Raw genomic sequence first — 18,380 nt, 5'->3', positions numbered from 1 at the left:
GTCCCCCCCTTCCCCAGTGGTGCTTCAAGGGCCACTGCATCTGGCAGACGGCGATCCAGCCTCTCCGCCAGGACGGCAGCTGGGGCTCGTGGAGCCGCTTCGGCGCCTGCTCACGCTCCTGCGGCGTCGGCGTGCGCTTCCGCACGCGCCTCTGTGACAACCCCGAGTACGAGCACGGACACGAGCGTGAACACGAGCGTGGACACACACACACGTACACATGCACACACGCACACACGCGTCGCGTCCGAGCCGCGCATCTAACTGGAGGCGGTCTCCGCGGCAGGCCGACGCACGGTGGTCGCGACTGCGCCGGCAAGAGCTACGAGTACCAGCTGTGCAACGTGGAGGACTGCCCCGGCGCGCACCACGACTTCCGCGCCCAGCAGTGCCAGCTGCAGAACACGCACTTCGAGGTGGCCGGCACGCGACACCACTGGCTGCCCTACGAGCACCCCAACGGTACGGTCTGACCCGCACGATCGCTCGCCTGCCCGCCCACCAACACTACCGTAGTCACCGATTCCTCTGACCAACGTCGAGGACTTGGTCTCCACCTCACACCCCGGCTGTGTTGGGAGCCAGGCGAGGGTTGGGGGAAGTAGGGGGGGGGGGGGGTGAGGAATCTGGCAGTGTCATCACCACTATCATCATCATCATCGTCGTCACCACCACCACCACCACGATCACCATGTGCCGCACACGTGTCGTCACGTCTCGTCGCGCCAGTCGCATCGGCGGAGCGGTGCGGTCGAGCGCTCGCATTCCGACGCCGTGCAGTCACATGACTCCTCCCCCCCCCCACTCGCTCCCCCAACCCCCAACCCCCCCCACCACCTCCCGCACAGAGCTGCAGCTGTGCGAGCTGCACTGCCAGTCCCGCGAGACGGGCGAGGCGGTCTACACGAAGCAGCTGGTGCACGACGGCACGCGCTGCTCCTACCGCAACCCCTATGGCGTGTGCGTGCGGGGGGCCTGCGTGGTGAGTGTGCCACGTGCGGCGCCGGGCCGGGGGATGGTAGTGGCGGGAGGGAAATAAAATGCACGCGAAGACAAAGATCTCCCGCGTTACTTCGACGGACCGCAGGGGCGCAAGCACGGTCGCCACGGTGCCGCGATTCAGAACCGGGTACTAATTTGAGTCGACTTAGGGGACTCGGTGTCGCTGCTGACGTTTGCCGTGGGCGGGAGGCGAAGTCGGATCACCCTGTCTGTAGCGTACTGCACGAACCACTCCGCTCCTCCCCTCGCTGGACACGAACAGAGCCACAGCAGCCAACCTCCTTCTGCATTGAAACCACCAGCACGGCACGGCACGGCACGGGCCATTTGGCGTGAGCGGCGCCAGCAGCAGCCCCTCGTCTGACGCCGCTGCCCACCCCTGTGCCCTCCCCCCCCGTGCCCTCTCCCCCTCGTGCCCTCCCGTGCCCGCACGCAGACCGTCGGCTGTGACAAGGAGCTGGGCTCCAGCAAGCAGGAGGACAAGTGTGGGGTGTGCGGAGGAGACAACTCGCACTGCCGCACCGTCAAGGGCACGTTCACGCGCACGCCCAAGAAGCCCGGTGAGGCTCGCGACCCTCCCCCCCTCGTGTGCACCGCTCGTACGCTGGATGCGGTGTGCCGGGTGCGGTGATATTTTCCGGGCGGTCGGTCGACCGCACGAGCCGGCACGCTTACTGAACACGGTGACCAAAGCTGGATTCCCCGCACGGTGGACGAGGCTCCGGGCCCTGGGAGCGGCGGCTCCCACTCCAAGCCACCGTCACCCCCCCCCTCCTCTCCTCTCTCTTCCCTCACTCCCCCAATCTCCCCTTTATCTCTGTCCGGTCCCACTATTCAAATCTCTCCCTCTTTCTCTCTCTCTGTGCCTCTTTCACCCCCCCACCCCCCTTGCGTCAATGGAAAGTACACCGCATGTGAAAGCCATGATGTCTTCTTGAAGAATAATGGATCACATTCCAAGTAAATTAAATACCAAAATACGAAACAAAACAAGCCAGATGTGGTGTCCCGGCTTGGAAGATACCCGGAAAAGCTGTTGGCTGCATCTGAAAAACCTCGCAAAGCAAACAACAGAACTTGTGTGAACAGAGCCATTGGGAAGAAATCTCAACGCTTCGACGACAGAGAGACAGACAGACACACGGATAATAACACATACATACAAAGACCCCCCCCCCCCCCGTATGGCCTTAACAGACTGTAGGGGCAAGTGCTGTTAGCGAGCACCTATGAAGGCCGGCACGGTACACGAGGGGGTGAGTGGCCAGCACCACGCCCAGCCACCTTTGTCTCCCTAGTGGCGATGTTTACTACACGCCGCACCAGGTACTCATTTGAGGCCGAGTCCACCTCGGGGAAGCCCAGGACCGGTTCAGATAATCGCCACCGATGTTGGCCGTGAGTGCAGCGCACTAACCGCTACACTACCACCGACACACACACACAGACAGATAGATATACAAACAGATATTCATAGAGATGGACAGAGGTAGTGACACACAGATAGACGAAAAGGTGGACAGAGAGAGAGACTGGCAAATAAACATAATAAACACAGTTGCTAAGAACAGGCCCACAGGCCCAAAAATGTCAAGCGGTCAGCAACAAACAGCGCTCTGGTTAAGCGCTGACAGGATTCTCCAGAGTAACGGACCTGGGGAACAGTGGATCACATTCCAAAGGGACGTCATGGAGCACACGCATTGCGACGCACTTTCCGTAGCCGCCGGGAGGAGGGGGTGAGAGGCACGGAGAGAGGGAGATAATGAGAGAGCGGGAGAGAGACTGGGAAAGGAAGAGGAGAAACCGTGAGTTTTAGGGCGCACGGGGGAACGCGAGCCGCGTGCCATCGTTGTGCGAGCTGGAGTGGGCAGGGGGTGTTAACCGGCCTACGCAGCGTCCGCTCGACCTCCTGTCACTCTTCTAGCACTGCGGGCACTTGTTCCCCTGCACGTTACTCAGTCCAATGTCGTGGAGCCGGCGTCTCCTGCACACACACCGGCTGTGTGTCCTCTCGTCCACCGCAGGCCACGGCAGCTCGTCTGCTCGCTCGCCCACTCATCCACTCATGCACTCACTCACCCAGTAATTGACTCACCCACCAACTCACTCGCTCGCCACACCACAGAGGTCAACTCAATTCTTTTTCCACCTCTTCCCTCGCACCGCTCCTCTCTGGAATTCCCTCCTCCCGTTGTCATCGTCGTCTCTCTCCCCCCCCGCCCCCCAAAGCTCATTTCAGAAAAACCTTGCTCAGATCAAAACCTCCGTCAACCCTGACCTATTACAACTTGGATTGCGCCATTTGGTACTGGCCGTGACGCCGTGGCCGTGACGTCACCGTGAATGTGACGGCGCTGTGGCTGCACCTCCGCAGGTCTCCTCAAGATGTTCGACATCCCCGCCGGAGCGAGGCACCTGATGGTGAACGAAGCGGAAGCATCGCCCCACAACCTGGGTAACTACCCCCCCTTCCCCTATGCCCGGCCATTATGAACTCAACACTCGGGTTCGATGGGTAGGGGTGGAGGTGCTATTGTCATGTTTGCGAGTGCAGCCCTGGTGCTCCCTGGTGGTCACCCGGAGTTTGTGGCTCTCCCTGCCGACCTGGGCACCGGTCGACCTCGGTTCACCCCGGGGGGGCCCTGGTGCTAGCAGCGAGCGCGGTCGACACGGCCGACACGGCCCCTCTCCGTGGGGGGCCTGCCCCCCCCCCCCCCGGCGGTGGCTATGGCCAACACTGCGGTGGCTGACCCACAGTGGCGGTCGGCCACGTCCCGTTCCGAAAATATTGACCTGGGCCCCGTTGGAGGAATTACCGCCACGCCGAGTTACTTTTAGAAGTCGGGCATGGGTTTTTTTTATTTCAGCCCCGTTTACAAAAAAAAATCCATAAATCTCGAGATGTTTTCCCATAGTTTTTTACTGACGTTTCACATTCCTAAGCCTAATTTTGTCTTCGTGCTTTTTTTAGAAAATGATTTTCGCGTTTGCTTTCAAGTTAAACCCCCACCGGGTGCACACATGCACGCGCATGCTCGCATGTTCACGCACACAAGGAACCTCTTCAATCAATCGGTAAACACTTAAAGTAAAAACAGAATCTTTGTTCAAATAAGCAAAGGTCGGCCACTTAACTTTATTGGGCAGCCTTTATACGCTGGTGACATTTCCACACTTCCATGGCAGGGGGCCAGTCATTCCATTGTAATACCGTACTACCACTGTCGACTGCAAGCAAAGTGGTAAACATTTTATAATCCCGATTTAAAGCTTTCGTGACTGCAGGGATTCATCGGTAAAGTCACGTAGAAGGGAAATTATAAAATAATAAAAATAAAACATAATAAAATAATTCTCACGACCTGAGGACGGCTGCTTGCGTTGTGGCCGAAACGTCTTGAGAATTATTTTGTTATGTTTTATTTTTATTATTTCCCTTCTACGTGACTTTACCGAAAGAACCAAGAAGATTTTATAATCCCTGGAGGGGCGATAGACCTTGTGACCCCCCCCCCCCCCGACTGCGGGGGGGGCCACCCGACTTGCGAGGACGCTGCTCGACGTTAGTGCCGAGCAGTGCTGCCACGAGCCCCTGGCCACCGCCGCTGACGTCCCCGTGCCGGTGCGCGTCCGTGCCGCCGTTCCAGCTGTAAAGAACCAGGCGACGGGGCAGTTCGTGCTGAGCGGGAAACCGCGGGAACGTGAGCGCAGCCCCCGCACCTTCATCGACCTGGGCCTGGAGTGGGACTACTCCGTGGAGGACGGCAAGGAGTTCCTGCGCTCCACGGGGCCTCTGCCCGAGCCCATCGTGGTGCTGGTGAGTGCCGGGTGGTAGCCGATCGAGCGGTGCCAGCTTCCAAAATCTCACCGCCTCGGTTTCCACCCAGCGCTGTAGATGGGCGCACCGCAGTTAGTCGGCAGGTCGCGTGTGGTGGGTAAAAGCGTGGGTACACCCAACATTTACAACACGTCTCGTTAACGTGGAAGAGTAGGCCAAATGACCCTTTACAGGCCCTCCCAGTAAACACTCATTGGGCCAACGTTAGTTCATCGGTTACAACCACGTGCCAAGATTACCTTGGGAATGGAATCTCAGGGCTGCACCAATACCTCTTCCTTCGGCTCCTGGTCAGATCCTGCCCCAAGACAACGATACCAAGTCGAGCCTCACGTACCGCTACATCATCCACGAGGACTCGCTGCCGCCCGTCGGCAACAACAACGTCCTGCAGGAGGCCGAGGCCTACGAGTGGGCCCTCAAGAGCTGGACGCAGTGCTCCAAGCCGTGCGGCAGCGGTACGACGGTGCTCGCGGACGCGTCGCGCACCCACGGGGGGCCGGGAGAGCCGGCCCGGATGCGGTCGCCACCTCCGAAATCGGCAATGCAGCGGAGGGAGCCGCCGCTGTGGTGTAACGGTCGTCGCGCTCGACTCGCGATGCAGAGTACAGGATAACGGTTCCGCACGCAAAGTTGATGTCACAAGCGGTGGCCCGAACCGTTCATGTGAGCGAGCGTGCGGTGACGCTGTCCCGTGTGCGCTGACCCCCACAGGCATACAGTACACCAAGTATGGCTGCCGGCGCAAGTCCAACATGAAGATGGTGCACAAGAGCTTCTGCAATGGCAGCCGCAAGCCCAAGCCCATCCGGCGGCGCTGCAACCTGCACGAGTGCACCCAACCCAGGTGGGGCGCACGGCCCACCCGCTCGCCCAGTTCCCCGCCGAGTCACCCACTCACCCACCAAGTTAGCTACCGACTCGCCCACTCACTCGCAGTCACCCATCGACCGGTCGGCCCTCCAAAAGACGGCACACCGTGACCCCAACCCCCGGAGGCTGTCGCGCGACCCGTCCTTCAGAAGAATAAGATCTCTCATCGTCTTATTGAGCCGCCGTTTTATTGTTCGGGCAGGTGGGTGGCGGAGGAGTGGGAGCACTGCACCAAGACGTGCGGCAAGGCGGGCTACCAGATGCGCACGGTGCGCTGCGTGCAGGCCATGCACGACGGCACCAACCGCTCGGTGCACAGCAAGTACTGCACCGAGGAGCGGCCCGACACTCGGCGCTCCTGCAGCCGCACGCCCTGCCCCGCGCAGTGGCGCACGGGGGCCTGGTCGCAGGTGACACACGCACGGGGGACACGTGGGGTGGCCGAGGCCTTTGGGGAACAGAGACGAAACATGACGGCGGGGACACGCACGACGAGAAGCATGTGGGCGAAGTAGTGCTGGTCATACCGCCCCCTGCCTTGGGCTCCGCCGGCACTCGCCCTGACGGTCACCTAACGGCTACGCGGTGGGGGGTGTTTCTGTGCTCTTGTGCTGGACCCGGCAGTGCTCTGTGTCGTGCGGCGAGGGCATCCAGCAGCGGCAGGTCCTGTGCCGGGCGAGCGACAACTCCATCGGCTCGTGCGACGGGGACAAGCCGGACGCTGTGCGAGTGTGTCGCCTCGTCCCCTGCGCAGGTGAGAGGCCCCCGCACACCCATCAACAGGCAGGTAGTGGGGCGAGTTCCTCAAAGCAGGCGTGCACAACAGGCGCGTGCCGACGCGTACCTGACAGCGACCGTCTGCTCAAACCAAATCCGCTGGCGATGTTGACCCAGGTCCCAATCGTCGCAGCGGCTATCGGGGCGGGGGCGGCAACAATGTTTACCGGGTTGCGGCAGTTCAGCATACCATGTCCTGCACAATAATAAACTATGGGGGCGTCTGTGGTTGCATAAGACTTTGCTTCTGAAGCTCGGTCCTTGGCAGAGGACGCTAAACAGAGAGTTTCCGAGCGGATGTCGCACTCGCAATCGGCACCGTCAGGGGAACGCGTTCCATGTGGACTCGCGGAGCGCGTTGCCACCTCTTCAAAGTTGATCTCGTTCACCGAGTGAGAACACTTCTATAGTGTCTCATTCGCAAGACATGGGCCCTCAAAATTACAAAAGTAAAAAAAAAGGTACAGCGATTAAGCAAATATAAATCTATGAAAAAAAACTGTCACGGCAGAAATAAACATTATTGCACAAACATCACCCCGTACCTTAAGTCTGCGCGGTCAAATCGGTTTTTATACTTATCATAGTACAGTGACAATGAAGTTCAGTACATTACAGAAGCATTAAACAGATACCTTGTGTCTATTTCACTCGTGTGTGGACAGACCATGAAGTGTAGGAGAAATGTTTCTGAATACTGGAATTGCGGTGGCAAAACCCACACACGCGCACTTTTCTTGCCATGAACACCACTGACCACTCGGCCATGGCCACCGTGGCACCCAAGCCGTGGCCGCGCTTGGGCAATACCGGATGCCACGTGGAGCGTCGCGCACCAGACAATCGCCGGAGCGGAAAATCTCGTGCCCTCTTTTCACTGGCTCAAGGTCACGAGCGTACAAGAGACAACGGTTTTAAAAAGTTGTATTTTTGTTCACGGCCGGTTATTTCCATCCTGCTCCAGCATGCCCATTGTTTAATAAAAACCCATTTCGCCTTTGCCAGCTGCAATACACTTGTCACAGTTTGAGCACAAAACATGTTTTGGGAATTTGGCAACAGTAACCGAAAAAAAAACACAATTTCTCAATCGTGAATCATTTGTTTTTCACGTGGCAGGCGGGTGGCTCTGGAATGAGCCACAGCGTGGTGGAGGGGGTGGGGAGGGTGGCTGCCTCCACACACGTCATTTCTTTGCAGAGTATCTTCGTCCCAATTGAATAGTGGGCAGCCACAAACAGCGCTGCGGGTGTCATAATGAGTCATTTGCCAAGTTCGGTATTTGCGCCCGGTTCTCATAACGCGATGAGGCCGCAGCACCTCCCATCAGCAGTGTTGTCTACGTACGGTGCGAAATAAGTTCATGATGATGAACGACGATTTGAACATTGATGTCCACCAGACCAGTTCTGCTCTCCTCACGCCCACGTGACGCCCACGTGTGTGCCGCATGTGTGCACGGCGCGACCAGTGACCCCGTGTGGTCTGTCGTGGCAGGGAAGGGCGGCATGGCCCAGGCCGAGACGGCGGTGCAGAGGAAGCCGCGCATCACGTGGCTCTCCCGTCCCGACCCGGAGAGCCCCATTCACAAAATCTCACCAAGTAAGTGTTTCGCACCAATGGCAGCACCAACTGTTCTCGTGTGTCGCTCCAGGGGGCCACAGCAGAAATCGGTACGACCCAAGGTAGCAAAAGTGAGGTCTGCGTGTTTAAACCAGACGCAAGAACTTAAAAGACCAGAATAGTCTCATTCGCAAGTGACTTGGGTCACCTAAATGACACGAGCCAAATTAATTAAAACTTTGGGTCGTACCGATTTACTTGTGACCCCACCGATTTCAAAAAGTTCTCATAATTCGCTGTTATTGGTGATATTTCATTGCTCAAGAGTGGGGTTGCCACAGTCTAATTTTTTAAAGTGCTTTGCCATAATATTCCATTCCTCAGGGTTTGCCAATTGTGAAAGCATTTGAGCCTCAAATCTCAACTTTATTTGGGTACCGTGCCGCCAAGTCCATTTAATTCTGGGTTCATTCTATTTTATTTATTACAATAACCCCTTCTCTTAAATGATCGTGGTGGCGCACATTTGGCGTTGGAAGAGCCGGTTGCCAGGTATGTCCGAGGCACCATTATCTTGGTCAAAGCGCCATTTGTGTTACGACCACAGGGAGCCGAGTTGAGTGCTCGGCCACGGCAAAAACGAGTCGTGAGTGACCCCCACGGCAAAAACGAGTCGGCTAGTGATCTCTGAAAACCGGCCAAACCGATCAAAAGCGCTGCCGAAAAACCTGGGAAGGAAATGAAACCAGACAACAAAGGGCGATTTTTTAAATAAGCCAATGCATTTTCCCCCACGATGGCTATTCTGTCGGCTTGCGTAATATAGTTCCTCAGACAAACGCGTGCCGGAAAGCGTTGCGGATTCCGTGCGCAAGCAATGAACTTATTTGTGTTGCGTCTTCTATTTAAAGCGCTTTTCGGAAAAACTATTGCAATCACAAACGCTTGCCACGTTTTTATTTATTTTACCTGGTGCAGAAAGTATCGCTGTCAATTACAATGAAGCCAGGGTGAAACGGACAACATGAAAGGGCTGTGGCATTGGCACACAAAAACGAACGCACACAACCCGCCCGTCACTACCGCTGCCTTATGCCAGCAAAAGTTTTAAAGGAAGGCCATAGCCTGAAAAGAAATGTCACGATAGTTCTTTTTTACAAGGCAGCATTAATGATTCATGTGACTTTTAAACATTCACCTGTGGTGATTCACTTGAACCAAAACATGTGGCAACTCTGCTTGTGTTGAAGGAGGTACAGGATGTGAATCGTCTCTTGAAATCCATTTCCTGCACCGCCGCCGCACGCAAAGTCAACAACGCGAAGTGCGTAAAGACCATGTGACCCGGAACGCACGTGGAGGGTCGTTCCACGGTGCGCAGAGGGCCGGGCCTGGGGCAAGGCACCACTCGCCAAATAGACTGCACAGCTTGTGGGCACCACGGAGCCCAGTGCAGCAACACAACACGTGTTGCTGCAACACAACACGTGTTGCTGCTGCTCGTGTTGCTGCAACACAACACGTGTTGCTGCACTGCACTTCTGGGCTCCCACGTCTAGGCTCGCTCCCTTCCCCAAACCTCACTGACCAGCGTGAGGCAGGCAGTGTATACAGGGGCATCACCTTGACCCACTCCATTTCCAACTCAAGTGAATTTGGCTTTGCATTGATTTATCGGTTTGCAGCCCTCAGCCACTGGAGGAGACTCCACATTCTTAGGGTGGGGATGAGTCCATCCGTAGGGCGACCACCTCTGTCGACATTTGGCAACTCGCACTTAAGTTTAACGGAGCCAAAAGTTACGCAAACGGTGCCCTCCCCCCCTCCCCCCTCTCTCTCTGCCGCAGAAGAGCCATGCCAGGGCGACAAGTCCATCTTCTGCCAGATGGAGGTGCTGGCGCGCTACTGCTCCATCCCCGGCTACAACAAGCTGTGTTGCGAGTCCTGCAGCAAGCGCAAGGCCTCCTCCTCCGTCACCACCAAGCCGGGCGAGCCACGGGGCGACCGCCCGGACCCCACGCTCTCCCCGCTCGACGCGCCGTCGTCCGAACACGGCAACAATGCCGCGGCCGCCGTCCCCGGCGCGGTGGGACGCCCGGGACCCGGGGCGCCGACGACGGCGGACGAGTTTTTGCGACGGCGGGACACGAACGACGACGGCTACACGGAGGAGGACTTCGAGCCGGTGCAGATCGTGGAGGTGGTGGCGCCGCCGTGGGGAGAGGGAGACGGCCACCGCCGGGAAGGAGGAGAGGACGGGACGGCCGCGGCCGACGGGCCGCGCGGCCAGACATGAGGACCCTCCCGCCGGCCCGGCAACCCCCCCCCCCCCCCCCCCCCGGTTTGCGAACGCCGAATTGCCTTCCCTGCGGTCGCGGGGAGAGACGGGCACGCTCGCGTCGCACCTTTGTCGAAAACGAGCACTTTTGAGGATACGACTTCTTCTTCCGTCGCCGGCCATCCACGCCGCCGCAGCACAGCCCGGGGGCAGCGCGTGGATCATGTGCGCACCGCTGGACACTGGAGTGAGCGTTGGATCACTTCACGGCGCGCGCCGGGGCCGCCCCTGGCTTCAACGACCATCTCAAACATTTCAATATCCCCCCTCTGCTTCTAGCTCTGGACTCCGTTCCGCTTGCTGTGGTTTATTATTTTTCTTATTCTCAGCATTAACTTTTTATTGTAGAAGTGGACTTTTCTCCACCCCCCCTCCCACCCCCTTGTCCAGTTAAGTGGACCCGTTCACTTTGAATTTGCACAACCACAACCGCCCCCCCCTCCCCTACATGGCATTTTCACATAACGCAGGCATTTAACAATTAACACGAAATTCATCCTGTTAGACGTGTACAATTAACCAGTCGTGTTGGCAGGGGGGGGGGGGTGGAAAGAAGGCCGACTAAGCAGAATGTGTTTCGCATTAGGGGTCATTCTCAAGCCAATTAAGCACTGTACATACCTCTCACACGTCAGTATTTGCGCAATCCGCAATGGCCGCGTGCAGAACCCGTCCCCGTGCGTTTGGGAATGGGGGGGGGGGAGCGGCGCTCGAGTTTGTAGTTTTAAAGTTTCGTTTTGCCTTGGAAGCTGCACACAAACGGTTCATGTTAACGTGAAACACTCGAGCAACGCCATTTGAGACTTGTATAGTACGTGTACATATATATGGAACAAAGCAGAGCGATACTATTTATTGGCCTCTTGTCGTTAGCAAGCTAAAGGTTTTGTTTTGTAATAAGCTGCTTTAGTGTAACTAAGTGATTTTTTTTTTTAAAGCACCACCTCAGTTGTATTCCTGTGTATTGGCAGCAAGTGTAAAGTATTCAGGGAGGGCTCCCCAAAGCGCACGTTTTCTCTTCGTCTTTAGCAGTTTTTAACCCTACGCCGCTCCTTTTGCACCTTATTTAAAACTTCCTCTCCCGAGCTGGAGCTGCAGGCACAAACGGAGAAGCCGTCGACGGAAGAGCCCGCCGGGACCGATCCGTGCCGAGCGTCGGCGAGAGCCGGGACCCGGTTACGTCACGTGATGTAAATAAAAACTTCATGCAGATGCACGCCGCGTGGTTGTCCAGCTGCGTCGTGCGCGGGAGGCGCGGTGCCGGCTAACGCGTTGGCGTTCCGCGTTTTTCCGACTTCGCTCGGGGTTTTTCCCACTTCTCCCCCACCCCCCTACCATCCACGCGGTCTCCGTAGAGCACAGCGGCTGAGCAGTGCATTGGGACTGTGACAGGGTGACGGACGCTGCCAGTGGGTGCAGACGCGCGGGCTCACCGGTTGAGACTCCGTCCCAAGCGCTTGTCGTAGACCAAGGCGGTTTGTGGGCAGCAGCAGCAGCAGCGGCGGCGCCGGCGTGCACGCACAACACACCAGCAGGCATAACGACGACGACAGGGTGCACAATAAAGTTCGAACGTGCTTTTTAAATCAAGGCTACGGAAACCTCAAATGTGTATGATGGTTACATTACGCTGGACACACCGGGGGTACACGTAGGGAGGGGGCTCGGTTAACTGCCCGGTGAACTGTCGCTGCCAACCAGGAGAGAGAGAGAGAGAGGAGGTGGTGGGAAGGGGGAGGATAAAGGCGCAGACTTCCCAGCAGAGGAAAACGGCCTCGGCTCAAGTGAACTTCGACCAAAAGCAGTTTCAACTCGCAGCCACTGCCATCACCACCACCACGGGCACCCCCCCCCCCCACCCCCAAAACCTACATAACGACCAGCACAGTGACATCTCGATGGCCACCTGCAGTGTGCAGCATTTATCCATAATACCAAGCGTACCAATCATTGCTATTATTGTTACTGTTTATTTACCACAAATTGGTCCTAGTTTATTTTATCAATCTTGGATGTCACTAAGCACATTCACCACCCTTGGTTAAGGGTCACAATACTCAAGACATTTTCCGCAGGGATTTAAATAAATCTTACACTCAATAGCTAAGGTTTTTATTGGGTTAGATCGCGTAAATGTGTCGTTAAACCCGCCACAGCCAATTAGTAAGGTTTGTCACATAAACAGAACATGCCAATTCGTTACAAGTTCAGCACACCCGTGTGTTGGAGAGTGAACCCACGACATTTACAATTAGAGTATGACATTTCACCGGTGATTACAACCAGCCGCATCAGGTGAGAGCCAGAGTTGTGGAGAAATCCTTCATATACATTACAATGCATGTCTCTAGTATTGGCGTTATTCACAGTTAATCAACATGCATAATGTATGTACTGTACATAATGTAGGGGAGCATTTATTTCACCGGCTCGGCGTGACGGCGCAGTCCGGAGAGATGTCCGCTGTGCCGCTGACGGCGCCTCGTGGCACCGATCCGACATCCCACCACTCTCTCGGTCCTCTGCGTCGCACGGCGTCGTACGGCGTCGCACGGCGTGGCGGTTTAAGCTTCAACTTGGTTTGTTCATTGTGGAAGTAAAAAAATGTTGTGAACGGTTCCCAAAGGGTGAAAATGAATGACCACCAACACTGGTTCCAACGTTGGGTATTTTGGTTCAATTACGGATACCCGGTGATTTAACCACACATCGTTTCGTGCATAAACACGGTCGTAACGTTTCAAATCGATTATTCAGCTTTCGGATCCGTGCATCCAACTGGGACGGAGGATATTTAAATTCCTTAGATCTGTATATGCCCAGGTTCGTTCAATAGACCCACCCCCCCCCCCCGCGATCAATGGGAGACCTACAATGCACCACCAGACAGAAAATCGTCGGAACCAGAATCGTGACAATTCATGGAGTCTCGATGGGGGGAAACATGTTCCTGGATTAATGCGTCGCCCTCAACTGAGTGGCACCTACGGCCTGTGGCCACTTGAGGGCCCACCGCTTGGGAACTGCTCGCAAACCATATTCGTCTGCCACCGCACGCATCTTAGTTGCGCTAATCGGATACTGGAAGGGGAGAATATTTTTTAACCTGGCAACACTGCGCTCCGTCATCGGTAAGGGCCTCTCGCAGCGACGGGCGCGACCGCGCTGTGTGCGTGTGTGTGTCTGCGAGGAAGTGTGGTAGCCGCCAGCGTGACATCAAAGTTGTAGTTGGGCCTCCGTAGGGAAAGGTTCCCCTCCCGGCACACCCCGTACACTACAGTTCAAAACGCGCGGATTGTGCAAACAGGGAGGCGCTCATAAGTGGGACGACACGTGCCGGGAACAACGCGCCCCGATGATCGGCCGTGTGGAAGAGGGCAGACTGGAATCGGAACGAGGGATAGAGGGGTGGGGGGGTGGGGTCAGCGGTGGAGAAGACGTGGAAGGACTCGCCACGATGAGATGAAGAGGAGAACTGAGAGTGAGCAGTGGGAATGATCAGAGGGAGGAGTTACAAACAACTGGCAGAGGGAAAGGAGAGAAGCAGCCTTCGTTGAGCAAGAGGAAGTGGTTGGCAGTTAGGGAGAGTGTCGCAGGGACCGTCCGACCGTTGACCTCCGCGCGACCCCTCAACGTGCGCCACCGCGTCGCAATCTACCGCCGTTCACGTCAAATAAGCACGCGGGGCATCACAAGTTTTATGCATGAACTTCTTCCACGTTTAATGAACATGAAGGTAAATAGTTTCACATTTAAGTGTCTTGTCTACACAGAGCAGAGTCCCCCTAGAGGCCGACTCTTAAACTCAACGTTCGCCAACTCATGTGTGTGTAAACGGTACATCATACACCGCTTCAACAATCTAAAGTTAAATGTTAAATCCTTAACCTTCCATCCATCCCTCCCTCCCTTTCCTTGCGCTACGTCATCTTTAATCTGGTTATAAGCGAGCAGGATACCCCACTCGAATCGTATGCAACTTATCTCAGGCGAATAACATCAAGGGTGCCCTCCCCCCCTTTTGCCGTTCCCTGTTCACTCTCCCTCTCTCTCTCGCTACAGAGGGGGTTCCTTGACTCACTATTTTCGTCTGGGCAGCTGAAAATCTGTGAAGCCCGTCTTGTGCTAGAAATTCAGCGGGGGGGGGGGGGGCAACGGCGCGGAAAAAAATTGAACCGAATCACTGGTAACTTTTCGTGTAAAATTAAAAAAATAAAATAAAATAACAAATGAAAAAAAATAACGGTTTTTTTGCAGATGTCAGGACAAACAGCAGCAAATTAAAACCATCAAAACCCTGGGTGGTTCCACGTACAGGCTTTGTTGAAGTAACCGGCGGAGAATGTGCTCCTGTATGCGTCGTCGGAGAGAGACGGGCGGGGATTTGCGGACAGCAGTGGGAAAGCTTTCGGGGCTTTTTGTTTATCTTTATCCCATGTGGTTGAGGTGCAGGCTGTTAACGTGGGCCTCCCAGGGCCCCGGCCACATCTAAAGCCGTGAACACAAACATGCGAATCGTTAACATGTGAACCCCCACCCCGGCGTTACGGTCAGGCACAAACACTGCAAAGCGATGGCTTGTGAAACGCAAGGAGGCGACACGAAAAATCTGGCGAATACGTCATCCATTTTGTTTTCCGCGCTCCGCCGCGCGGGCGGAGTGCATGCCTGGGCAAGGGCAGCTGGGTGAACGGCTTGAAGCCAGCAGGGGGCCCCAGCAGGCCTGGGCTTCACTCCCTGCCACCGAGCACCAGAAACTCGCAAGCCCGCTCCCCACTCGCTGGGCAGGCCAGTGCCCTCAGGGCGGCGGTGGGGGGGGGGTGTTAATTAACTTCACGAACGCCCTGTGCTTGGTATTAACGCAAGTGCGTGCGTGCACACTGCTGGCGAATGGGTCCAAAGGCACGCGCACGCATGACCAGGTGCGTGTGTGCATGCGTGTGTGCGTGCGTGTGTGCGTACGCGGGCGCGAGTGTGGGTGCCGCTTGCCTGCTGGTTCTGGGCCGCGCCGGCGTCGGCCGGGTTCACCACCTTGAGGAGGGGGCTCCAGTTGGGGTCGGCGCCCCCCGGGCCGGGCCCCCCTCCCCGGGGCCCCCCAAACACGCCGGGCATCGAGCCGTCCATCATGGGCATGCCCGGGCGGATCAGGGCCCCCCCGTACAGCGACATGGGGAGAGTCTGTGGTGAACGCAAATGAATGAATGTCGAGTCGAATGGTCAACCGAGTTGATTAATTGACTTGAGTGCCGTGAACTACTTTGTTCACGGTTCGTTAAAATTACACGCTGGATTTGGGAATGAAAATAAAAATTAGTTTTTTTAAACCAGGTTATGAAAATAAATTAGGTAACTATACCACGGTCAATAAATTGAGTTCTGAAATCATTCTCAAAAGGATGTTTTGACAAAAGCGAAATGACTGTGCGGCTGAAAGGACGAAGGAATTGCAGCTGTCATGCGTCAGCTGTGTGGCGCGTCAGCTGTCGTGCGTCAGCTGTCGTGCGTCAGCAACACTTTTGAGGATAAGGACTGGCATTTTAAGGGCAATTAAATGCCCTAGAAACTCAAGGTACATTACATCAACATCTCAAGCGAAGCATTCCAAAGGCCAGCTTCAGAATTATATTTTCAGCCAAGGGAACCCCCCTGATGGCAGCCGCTCCTTTGTAGCACAAAGTGACTCAGCATGGGTCAATGTTGTTTTCAGTTATTCCAATTAAGCGATTAGAATTTTTTGTCAAAAATGGACCTTGATTTTGCCAGCACACATGGCAGTTAGGAAATAATTACATTTGGCAGTAGCCACCATTTCCGCTTGACACACCACGCAGCCTTACCCCAGCCTTTTGAAAGTCCATGTAGTTCCCTGGAATCGGCTGGAAATTCGAAGGGTTGATCACTCCAGTGTTGTCCCTCTCCATCGGCTGGTGCTGGTTATAGACGCAGGGGTCGATAGGCGGGCGGTGGCGGAAGACGGGCGTCTGCGACCAGTCCGACATGTTCTCTGCGAGAGGGTCAAAGGGCGCGGAGACACAACGGTCAGCGGACTTCCTCCACGCGCGATGGAGCGCGCGACCGAGGGGGCGCCCCTAAGCTGGGCTCACCACCTTGTCGCGTGTAAACGTGGGCCCTCTCCGGCCAACTCTGCCGCAGTCCTGAAAGAGACGGGGGTCAGGACAATTGTCAAGACACAGCGGCATCCGCCAATATAACCGAGCCTATGCAGAGACACCCGTATTTACATAGGCTTCTCGTGACGGAACAACTATCCAGTACTGTCCGAGCAAGAATTACACACCGGTTTGACGCTCACATTATACTCGTACACATTATACTCATACACATTATACTCGTACACATTATGTGAATATGCACGTTGACACCGGTCACTGCCTAATTTATGCAAAGTACGAATGTTCGCTTAACGGCTGAAGGCAGAAAAATTGCTTCCAGGAGAGAGCATGCACAAGTGTAACGTGAGATCCCTCGATGCCCGAGCAGCGTGACTCCTGCTGGCAGATGATTACTCAGAGCCCCGGGAAAGGAAATCAATGTAAGATGATAACACCACAATGACCAGGGACACTGTGTCATTTTGCTTGGCCATTATCATTAACCGTAAAATATTCATGTTACTCTGATGGCACGCGATACGAAGCTACGTATACGCTTACCCTGCAATGTATTTAACGGTGATGGGGTGAGTAGAATGATGATGTAATCAATAAATATATTTTAAAATGTTGCGCGGCTTAACCACGGCCAAAACCACATCTCGACGTGACGCACAACTCTAGCGGACGAACTGCTCCCACATAACAGATAACGTCGCGCGTAACTCAACAACCGTTATCAACACCGCCAGATTTTCAGGGCCCGGCGTTCATCGCTCCCCTTAGCTCTTATAGGCATCACCGGTAACCCTTTCCACCGCGCGCTCACCCTCAAAAACCTCACGGCAGCTACGCGACTCAATACCGCGTCAAACCCCCGGATACTCGGGGGGGTGGGGGGGTGACGAACGTGAGCGTCGCGCGAAATCCGTCACAAGTCCCCCCCCCGTCCCCGCACCGCCACCGTCGCCGCCACCACCGCCCGCCACCGCCCCCGCCCAGGCGATGGTGGCCACGAAGCCGAACCCGAAGCCCGCAGCCGAGCGGCCCTCCCACCAAGCGTGTTGGAGAAGCTCCAGATGCCTCCGTGGGGGTTGGCGATGCCCGCCCCGATGCCGGGCCCCAGCTGCGTCATGTTGCTCGATTGCCGGATGCGAGCCAGCCTCTCCGTGCCGATCGGCGTGGGCACTTTGCGGTCCTGCCCGCCGCTCCCGACGGGCTTTTGCTGACCTGCGGGTTTTTAAACAAGGGCGTTTGGGTGAATAAGGTAGCGGGGCCCAGGGAGATTTCAGTCAAGCAATGGATTCATGACTATCTGTGCGGAGATTTTACTGAATTAATGGGATTTCTCCAGATGCTACAACAGTTTGCTCCCACAAGACGCCAAACGCTGATCAATGGCATTGGCCAAACATCAGATTAGAGCAGGAACCTCCTTAAAATGAGTCTTGAGATGCAGCGAGGACTTTTTAAAATTAAATACAGGGCACGGTTGTAGTTCACTTCTCTTGGTGTACACACAGCATTACGAGACATTATCAGACAAAAGTTATCAGGTAGAAGTCATTAGACAAGAGTTATCCGACGAGAGGTTATCGGACGTTGCGGTGCTGCCGTACATACCTGGTGCCGGGCCGGGCACAAACTGCTGCCCTGGTCCCGTGCCAAGAGGCATGCCGGATCCCGGTGGGCCTCGCACCGGCACGGACCCCGGGGCCGCTCCGGGGTGGAACTGGGCCTCCAGGCTCATGAGTCCTGGACAACGACAAAGATCCCGCTTATGGCCTTGAAAAAGAGATTTCTGGGGCAAGCGCAGATAGCGAGCACCTATGAAGGCCGACACGGCATGCAGAAAGGGTGGGGTGGCCAGCAC

The 18,380-nt window shown here is 55.9% G+C and overlaps 1 protein-coding gene and 1 pseudogene across 3 annotated transcripts in view; one reads left to right on the top strand and one right to left on the bottom strand.

The window, feature by feature from the left end:
* LOC144732064 (A disintegrin and metalloproteinase with thrombospondin motifs 3-like) overlaps positions 1-10,390 on the top strand; it is a 77,351-nt gene extending 66,961 nt beyond the window's left edge. Inside the window, exons 11-22 of one of the 2 annotated variants that reach the window (XM_078613297.1) lie at positions 18-166; positions 287-462; positions 849-982; positions 1,439-1,562; positions 3,380-3,460; positions 4,653-4,822; positions 5,139-5,301; positions 5,558-5,690; positions 5,919-6,126; positions 6,341-6,470; positions 7,991-8,095; positions 9,907-10,390. In XM_078613297.1, the coding sequence (XP_078469423.1) occupies positions 18-166; positions 287-462; positions 849-982; positions 1,439-1,562; positions 3,380-3,460; positions 4,653-4,822; positions 5,139-5,301; positions 5,558-5,690; positions 5,919-6,126; positions 6,341-6,470; positions 7,991-8,095; positions 9,907-10,352 (2,019 nt within the window). In that variant the 3' untranslated portion in view covers positions 10,353-10,390. Of the gene's footprint in view, positions 1-17; positions 167-286; positions 463-848; positions 983-1,438; positions 1,563-3,379; positions 3,461-4,652; positions 4,823-5,138; positions 5,302-5,557; positions 5,691-5,918; positions 6,127-6,340; positions 6,471-7,990; positions 8,096-9,903 lie in introns of both variants that reach the window. The other variant, XM_078613296.1, reaches the window with a different exon arrangement.
* A 3,700-nt stretch (positions 10,391-14,090) lies between these two features.
* LOC144732062 (ankyrin repeat domain-containing protein 17-like) overlaps positions 14,091-18,380 on the bottom strand; it is an 82,803-nt pseudogene continuing 78,513 nt past the window's right edge. Inside the window, exons 32-37 of the transcript XR_013588145.1 lie at positions 18,131-18,262; positions 17,564-17,737; positions 16,502-16,549; positions 16,232-16,398; positions 15,384-15,572; positions 14,091-14,882 (exon numbers count right to left, since the gene is read on the bottom strand). The product of XR_013588145.1 is annotated as an ankyrin repeat domain-containing protein 17-like (transcript). The remainder of the gene's footprint in view (positions 14,883-15,383; positions 15,573-16,231; positions 16,399-16,501; positions 16,550-17,563; positions 17,738-18,130; positions 18,263-18,380) is intronic.

This window comes from Lampetra planeri, chromosome 41 (assembly GCF_965212315.1).
Source record: "Lampetra planeri chromosome 41, kcLamPlan1.2.h2, whole genome shotgun sequence".
Taxonomy (NCBI): Eukaryota; Metazoa; Chordata; class Hyperoartia; order Petromyzontiformes; family Petromyzontidae; genus Lampetra; species Lampetra planeri.
The sequence above is the reverse complement of the archived record's forward strand: the minus strand, read 5'-3'. Positions and strand labels throughout refer to the sequence as shown.